General features: G+C 55.1%; 2 protein-coding genes across 2 annotated transcripts; one reads left to right on the top strand and one right to left on the bottom strand.

Moving 5' to 3' along the window:
- Positions 1 to 955: 955 nt before the first annotated feature.
- On the top strand, positions 956 to 3687 carry MONBRDRAFT_30425 (uncharacterized protein; the record flags this gene model as incomplete). The annotated part of the gene is made up of 13 exons (XM_001750872.1): positions 956 to 1107; positions 1250 to 1328; positions 1415 to 1500; positions 1602 to 1971; positions 2039 to 2117; positions 2247 to 2301; positions 2426 to 2466; positions 2539 to 2584; positions 2699 to 2770; positions 2898 to 3009; positions 3124 to 3192; positions 3310 to 3446; positions 3555 to 3687. 13 exons carry the CDS (start codon positions 956 to 958, stop codon positions 3685 to 3687), a joined length of 1431 nt encoding a protein of 476 aa, XP_001750924.1.
- Positions 3688 to 4131: 444 nt separating this feature from the next.
- MONBRDRAFT_12981 (uncharacterized protein) lies at positions 4132 to 8587 on the bottom strand (the record flags this gene model as incomplete). The annotated part of the gene is made up of 10 exons (XM_001750856.1): positions 4132 to 4333; positions 4784 to 5061; positions 5797 to 5842; positions 5936 to 6222; positions 6304 to 6394; positions 6478 to 6584; positions 6718 to 6920; positions 7053 to 7402; positions 7686 to 7785; positions 8479 to 8587. The coding sequence occupies 10 exons, from the start codon at positions 8585 to 8587 to the stop codon at positions 4132 to 4134; spliced, it is 1773 nt and encodes a 590-aa protein (XP_001750908.1).
- Positions 8588 to 8621: the final 34 nt, after the last annotated feature.

Genomic DNA, 8621 nt, shown 5'->3' with positions numbered 1-8621 from the left:
GTGGGGGTGAGTGTGAGAGAGAGAGTGAGAGAGAGAGAGAGAGAGAGAGAGAGAGAGAGAGAGAGAGAGAGAGAGAGAGAGAGAGAGAGAGAGAGAGAGAGAGAGAGAGAGAGAGAAAGGTCCACGTGCAAAAGGAGTGTGTGTGTGTGCCATGCTCTCGTCGGGTCTCAAAATCATCTGACATCTGACATCTGACATCTGGCAGGTTGGGCATGGTCACTGGCTTCGACCTTTCATCCATCAACTACCAACTGTCAGTGGTCGTTCTGCTTCTCTCATCCTCAACCCCCGTCTACAATAACTCAGTGCCGCTCTGCATAAACTCAAGCTACATCACTGAATAAATCTTCAACAACCTGATCGCATATATACATTTACTCTCGTGCCCGCCACCGCCGCCGCCGCCGCCCCCTGGACCTGGACCTGGACCGCCATTGCCGCGCCGTGCGTTTCCCTCGTCCTTCCCTCCTTCTCACTGGCCGAATAGCATTGCCTTTGGGCTCTTGGCCTGCTTCTACTTCTTGCCCTCCTGGCTCCCACACCAGCTTTGGTCTGCCCGAGGTGAGCTCACGCTGTTCTTGACTTGAGGTGTCGGCCTGGAGCGAATCACTGCGCGACTTTGGCTCGACAGCCGCCTCTCTCCGTTGTATCGCTGGCGTCTGTGAGGTGCCCGACCCCAAGACATGACCCTCCCTTGACCCATATACGTCTGAGGAGGGCATGTTTTCCTGGTTTGCCGTTTTGGCTCGTGGCCAGTGATGGAACCTCCACTGCGTTGCCACTTCCATCGCACACACATGCCTGTTTCTTGGTGTCTGTTCGCGCTCGTCGCTCACCCCGCCTTTCTCGGATCCGTGCACGCACCTTGGTGCTTGCAGCAGCAGCGTAGGCTTTGGCCCGGCCTTGAGTGCCTGAAATCCAACCCGCTTCTCCTGCCCTCACCCCCACCGGCATCATGAGTTTGCTCCAACAAATCTTGGAGACAATGTATATTGACCCTGAGCTCCTGGAGGAGCTCAGCAAGGATCAAAAGGAAGTGCTGTTCCACAAGATGCGCGAGGAACAACTCCGCCGCTGGCACACCCGCAAAACCCAAGACTTTGAAAGGTCCGCTGCTGCTCGTTCTGGCTGCCTTTCAACATCATCCGCCTCTCACCTCCATCGCACCCATTCACTTGCTGTTTCTCTCGCCTCCTTTGTTCTTTTCCGTCTCCTTTCCTCCTATACCACCACCCACCAAACACACCAGGCTCCAGGGCAAGAAGCGCGTGCCTCGGCTCAAGTTTGCGCCCAGTGTCTTCATTTACGAAGATGATGATGTCGACAAGGTATCACCGCCCGCCCCCCTTTCCCCATGGTTGCCTCATCACGCACGCTCAGATCCTCCATGCCCACTGGGTTGCTGGCTGAGCAGAAAGCGAATGAAGCTGCAAAACGCTTGGAAGAACGGGAGAAGGAACGCGAGGCCGCCCAAATGCGCGCCGACGAGGAACAGGCTCGGTATGTGCGCCATGTGGTTATGGTTGACCTTCACGCACACAAGTCCCTGCACATTCGGCATGCGCCTGTATGACACGTTGTCCCTTTGATGGCCTTTGCAGCATCCTGGCAGAGATTCAGATTCAGGAAGAAATCGAACGTCAAACGGCTGAACAAGCTCGCAAAGCCGAAGAGCTGCGCATTCGCGAGCTGGAAGAGCAACGCAAGCTTCAGGAAGCCGCCCTTCGCGAGCGCCAAGCACAGATTGAACGCGAACAATACATGTCTATGAAAGAGGCCCGCCTGGCTGCCGAAGCCGAGGCCAAGGCGCAGCGCGCCCGTGAAGAAGCCGCCCGCAAACTCGCCGAAGAACGTGCCCGCGAAGAAGCTCGCCTCGAAGCCGAACGTAAAAAAGCTGAAGCCGAAGCCCAGCGCCAAGCCGAGGCCAAACAACAAGAAATTTACATGTCCATGCGCGAAATGCGCGAACAGGTATGCCACTTGAACGTCTTGGCTGGCTCAACCTTTGCCGCCCCTCACCCCGCATGCTCTGTTCCAGGCCCGCAAACAACGCGAAATGGAAGAACGTCAAATGGATCAGATGTTTCAGGAGCAAGAATCTCGCTCCAAGCAACACGGTATTGGCCTTGACAGGAAAAGAAGAAGAAAAAGAGGGAAAGAAAGAAGGGTGGAAGAAAAGAAAATGAGAACAAGGAAAAGCCATTGGTACCTTCACGGGCCTTGCTTGCTCTCTCAACCAACAATAGAGGCCGAACAACGTGCTGCTGCCGAACGTGCCCGCAAGGCAGCCCAAGCTACCGAGTGCGTACTCCAGACACTGACACGAAGAATGCTTGCTTGCACATCCCCACACCCTGACTTGCCCTCTACTGACCCTGTTGTGGTTGGTCATGTCTCTGGTCCCCACCAATTCTATTGCTGGCAGGAACATCTTCAAACAGCTCGAGGCTCACAGCAAACCAGCAGGTCAGCTTCCTCAACCTTGTTTTCAGCTCTTATTGTTCTGTTTATCCTCATTCGTGTCTGTTGTGTCCACAGCCCCTCAAGTTGCACGCGCCACCAACATGGCCCGCTCGGCCAGTCTGTACGTCCAGTATTTCAAGGGCTTCCTGTCGTGCCCGTGCCGTGTCTGGTTGCCGTACTCTGTCGTGCAACGCTGATGTCGTGTAATCCATCGGTGACAATGACGTTGACGCAGGGCAAAGCGACCTGCATCCCCGCCCCCAACCGGTCCTGGTCACTCCAACACACTGCCTCTGCCGCCGCGCAAGTACGTTCTCGCATATCTCGCTTCTTTTGCATGTTTCCGATCCCCTGCTTTTGCCACCTGGCTGGAGTATCAGCACGTCCACGAATGCCCCGCCTATAACTGACTTTTCACTGGCACCGTTCATCAGGGGTTCGATGGCTGACGTCGGTGCACGACCGAGCAAGCCTAGTAGTTTGGAGGATGTGCTGCACTGGTTTCGCACGTCAGAAATTCCTCGTGGTGTCGGAAAATCAGCCACGGTCCGTGCCACCATGCCCAAGTCTTTTTGCTGGACACCTGGTGGTTGTTGGCCCAGTCGATTTGACGCATCTATGCTCACGCACGATTGACCCATCTTTGTGCATGTCCAACAGGGACGTTGGGAGAATTGGTTTCATGGCCCGATCTCACGGCCAGAGGCTGAAAGGCTCCTCAAGGGCAAGGTCAGTGCTTCTCCGCACCGATCGCACACGCCCGATCAACGGACCTCACCATGGCAGACTCATCATGTCTTTCTTCCCTGCCTGACTTCCCTGCCTTGATGTGATTGTGTTTCGCAGCCCAAGGGTGCCTTCTTGCTCCGCATTTCCACGCGCATCTGGGGCTACACACTCAGCTTTGTTGACTCTGACCGCTACAAACATTTTTTGGTTGATGCCTCGGATGGCAAATATTCAGTGTTCGGCGCCCAATCCAAGTGTGTTGACCCGTCCCTCGTTTTCAGCCGGCCATGAGCTTAACCTTGCTACCGCATTTTTTCACCGCAACCTTTTCGCACATCCAACCCCCCCGTCATACTTTGTAGCGCGACTCACATGAGTTTGTCGCGGCTTGTGGCTTTTCACAAAAAAGTGGCCGTGTCCAAGACCGGCACCATGCTCACCGAGCCTGTCGGCGAGCTGCAAGGCAATGCAAGCTTGCTTCAAGTTGTCATGTAAATGACGCCAGACCAGCGTTGTCTTGTTTCATTATCTCATCCGTGTTTTCTTGGCTTCTTTGTTCTTCTTCTTCTTTTTTTTTTTTTTCTTTTGTGCGTGTTTGTGATGCCTACGCTCAAGTATGTGGTACATGCCTGCCTTTATCGTGTGGACCTAGCTGGCTTGAGTTGCGCGTGCGCCAAGAGCGTTTGCTCTTGCTTCTCTGTTCCATTCGCGCTTATTTTGGGAACCCATCAATGTGTAAACAATTCTATCACTTTTTGCTGATTGCCGTAAGATTCGCCGGTTCACACAGCCGGGCTTGCATTACAAACAAAAGGTTCCGTGTTTCTCTAGACCTTACGCGCAACCATAACTACAAGTAAATAATGGCCGGCGCCACCTGGTGGGTCGACACATCAAGCAGGACAAGTTAACGTGGTAATGCCCCAGCCACCATGCACTTCAACGCACGTCGATCCATCGACACAACACATGGTTAGGCGAGTGCCGCCTGGGATGCGGGCCATCACCTGCCCCGGCGCGACCGTGAGCGTGAAAGCGCCGGCGAGCGTCGGAAGGGTCACGCTCGTGTTTCCAGCGGTGCCAAGTGCCTGCATTGGTGTCCATGTTGCAGTCATACAGCCGGGCGTCGCACATGCAAAGCCTGATGGACAGCAAAGTTTGCATCAGCAACATCAGCGCGGAAGTCGAAAAACGCCATCGCTTTGCAGGCTTGCAATACGCACCCAACAGACGAACAAGAGCAGCGACAAAGGTCGAGCCCCATGGGTGACTCCAGGTCAAGTTTGGCTTATCTGCCACATTCCAAGCCTGATGTTTTGCGCACAGGCCCAAGCAGCAAGTGTGCTTGCGTGAGGCAAAAACAGAGAGGATGCAGTCCAACCCAAGCTGATTTGCGTCTTACTTCCAGAGTGGTGGTGGCGTTGTTCTTGAGCATATCACACCAGCTATTGCTCGAGCAATCGGACAGCAGCCGCCACAGTGCCTCACCCGACGTGTCTTGTCTGATGTTGTCAAGAAGAAGCCACGTGAAGACTTGATTTCTTCTGAGCAATCGATGGACGAGAATAGGCAGGTTGTGGCAACAACTTACACAGCCAGTGCCCCCACAACGGCCAAAGCTCCGTAGACACTTGGGATCATTCCTGTACGATTCCACAGAGCGGCAGCGTCTGGTTCACACTGCGAGCCATTGGCCATGCCCAACCAAATTGCAAAGTAGGTTGAATGCACAGCCGCATGTGACACATTGACGCCATCGCGATAGAGGCAAGTGGAAGTGTCCAGCATGGCTGCATTGTAGCCACGGCGTAAATTGGCAGCCAATGGCCCTAGGCTAGCGTTGGTTTGCCCTGCCGCTGCCGAGAGGCGCTAGTACGAGCCGCAGAGACGAGTGAGGGTGGTCGATGTCGCACTCGCACAACGCATCGTGCAATGTTGCAAACACGTGTTGGGAGGGCACAACGTACATGAAGCGCACCCAGCCCTGCAGCCGCATACGCGTTGACAATGCTATTGCAATCATTGAGAACGTAATTGTCCCGTGCCGCCTGAGGCCAGTCAATCACGTCTCGGGTGCCTGCCATGCGCGGGCACTATGCACAGGCGTCCAACGGTGACAGATGTGAGCTAAACAGGGTATCTTGTATCAAATCCAGCTTGTCGAGGCCAATGACGTGCCTGTGTAAAGTCAACCAGGCCTGTTTTCGGGTTGATGCAATCTGCTTGCGTATTGGCCCACAAGAGCTGGAATTGCTGTTCATAGAACGAATTGTCGAGAGAAGCATTGTAAAGCAGCTCGGCTGTTAAGACGGTCATCTGCGCCCCCATTAGCAGCAAGGGGGTGAAGAAAATCGGCGCGGCAAGTGCCGTGAGGACTTGTCCATTTGGAGAAACAGGTTTGTGCGCCGTGGTCTCACTTGACGCCATTCAGTGGGCCAGGTCGGATTATTCAAGAGATGGGCCAGCGAATGCGTGCCCCACTACCAAGAAGGCGTCAATTGAAAGTGGACAGTAGAGTCATCAGCTGGACTACGCAAGCAAACAGCGACCAGCGATTTCTTCTTGGTCTTCTGCCAAGTGATGCGAGCAAGACACATGACTGACCAGATAGTCGTCCGTAAAGTAGTTGGCCAACATGGCAGTGATGTACCTAGAGCGAGAGTGTCAAGTGAGCATCGTCAGAGTTCGAAGGCGCAGATGCTGCTCGGTGCGGCCCAAACTGCTCGCCCACAACCCATCTTACGCATCGCCTTCATATGGCAGTCGCTCACGAGTGTTGCTATCGGTCATCGTGTCGAGGGAAGTGCGAATCACGGTGTTGTGTGCAAGTTGCCAAAGGCTCTGTAAGGGTTCTGGTCTACAGAGGGAGTCCACGCAGCATGAGACTCGTAGGTATGACTGATCGTGAACATGGAGCAGAACGCCTGGCGGGTCAGAGTGGTGGGTGTACCCAGCAAAAGTAGTAGCGTTGACATCAAAGGGGTATCGCACGCTCCAAGCCTCGATGTTGGGTGACGGCACCTTCTCCGTCTGAGAATCGGGTCGATGGTGGTGAGTCAACAAGGTGTTTGAATCAAGCCTAGGCCGTCAGTACCGTGCCACACGACTTACCGTGCACGATGTGCATTGGATGGTGCCATAGCGGAAGAGGACGTAGTCGTGCATCTCAAAGTAGCCCGTTTCCGCGTCGGGCGGCATTGACCTGGCCACTCACGCCCACCTGGAATGAGTGATGCGTTTGGCCTACCAAGAGACCATGCCAGTAAAAAGCGTCGTTTGCCTCACCATAGAAAAGTGTAGTTATTTCCCGTTCGCATGGGATCAAGTACATGCCCTTTGGCATCGGTAAGTTCTTCGCCCAATCGGACGATAAACTCGCTGTGGGCAGGTGCCTGCGATCGACACAAGGCAAATGAGAAGACAAGGAAGGAGGCGCGTATCTAGAGTAGTTTGTCACAGTTCCGTCAAGCACAAAGTGCAAGGCTAATCTTTTTATGGAAAAAGCATGTCAGGAGCCTTGCGTACATTGAGTTGGACCTGGAAGCCCGCCATGATCTCGGTGGCAAAGTCAAACGCCCAGGTGTATGTGTCAATTTGGGAGACGCGGGCCTGTGCTCCAGTTTCAAACAGCAAAGGCGGCGTGGTTTTCGGCTGTGGAGGCTCGGCCCATGGCGACTGGAGCACTGGGGCATTCCAGTGCGCGTCGGCAAACCCTGACTTGGTCCAACCTAACGAGCGGAAGGAGGTGGGCGCATGAGGCTGGGACGTGAAAGCTGGTTGGTGCAGCTTGAAAGGGAGTTGATGCCTGACTGTGTGGCGTGAAACTGTTTGCACGGCATGACTTGGCGGTGCCGACATACCTAGAGGGAAAGCTGCGGCCATGAGGTTTTCTTGGGGTTGGGTATAGGTTGGGCCAATGGATGGTCCTGGATTAAAGTAAGAATCGGCATTCCAGGCTTTCCAAGAGTCATCCAAAGCAAGGATGGTTTGTGTGCCATCCGGTAGGTGGGCGATCAGAGCGAGGGCCACGCGTTGGGCGCCCGAGGTGGCGTGGTAACTTTGAAGGGCGACGGTGACGGGTTGGCCTCGCGTGGCTGGCATCATGGCCAGGGAAACATCAAGTGTATCATACAGGACGCAGCTGGTATTGGCATTGGGGCAGGTGCTACGCCCAGGCCCCATGGTCAACCAGGTTCCCTCGATGCCCAGCCTGTAAGCACCTGGCAGGAAGCATTGACATCAGAGAGATGGTGGTGTCGTTTGCAGAACTTTTGCTCGAGTGGAAGGAGGTGAGGGCTATACCAAGTATTTTTTGCAAGCTGCCTTCGGCGCGTGTCGCCACCAGGGCAGTAATGGCCACAGCCCCTTGCGCTGCGGACCAGGTCAACGTCTTGCGGAAGAAGACATAGCTGAAATAGGAGAAAATATGAGCCAGTGCACTCTTAAGTACACATGCGGCTGTGCATTGATAGGCGGGCTGTTGTCGATCCTACCTGGAGTCGTTGAGCCAAACGGGCACGGCATGGGTGGACCAAACGTCGGGCGTAGGCTGCGTTGTCAGCAGGAGGGGGCTGGACCAGGCTGTGACCCCACCTGCGGTGGGAAGACGGCAGGGCGGTTGTCAGTGCGAGATGGCAATCTTGGGCCACGGGTGCTCGGTGCGTTTTGCAAGCCGGCAAACCTTGCGCTGACAAAAAGACGCGAACACGAATGAGGTAAGCGGCGCCTGATGCCAGATCGGGGAGGGCCGTCGGGAAGGGCTGATTGAGGGTGACAGAGGTATTGGTGGGCGCGGATTCAATAACACTCTGGTTGGGCATGGTCAACTGAAGTTGGTAGGCGGATTGAACACAAGGCATCGTTTGATTGGCATTGCCCTGGCCACACGCTTCGCTCGAGAGTCGCCAATCCAGACGCGGTCGTGGCGACACGCTCTACGTTCACATGTCAGGCATATGTGAGATCCTTTGGGCAAGAAGCAGCGGACAGGGCAGAAGAGACAAGACGAGCAATCGGACGGAGCAGCATGCAAGGGCAGAGTAAAAGGGCAAATGAGGAGCTTGAAAGAACGGCGCCTGACCAGAGCTGGAGATGCGCGAAGATCGGCTCGCAGCGCAAATGGGGCTGGCAACTCTGATGCTGCTGCCACTGGCGCCTTTTGCAGTGCTAACAGCCCCAACCAAAGGGCTGACACTACAAATCGAAGCGGCTGCACCCCGCACCCTGCCATGTTGCAATCCTAATTCATCCACACCCAAGCCGCGTGAGCCTCACAGCAAGACATACCAACGCGCACACAGACGATCCCCCAAGCAACAGCACGCCGAGCCCTGGTCAAGTGGGTCAAGCTCCCGAGCCTGGAGCTGTTGAACTGCCGAGCTGCCGAGCCGTCCATGATTGTTGTGTCTATCTCCAATACCTACCCCCCC

The sequence above is a fragment of the Monosiga brevicollis genome, genomic scaffold (assembly GCF_000002865.3).
Source record: "Monosiga brevicollis MX1 MONBRscaffold_50 genomic scaffold, whole genome shotgun sequence".
Lineage (NCBI taxonomy): Eukaryota > Choanoflagellata > Craspedida > Salpingoecidae > Monosiga > Monosiga brevicollis.
Note: the sequence above shows the minus strand (reverse complement) of the source record. Positions and strands in the feature narration are given on the sequence as shown.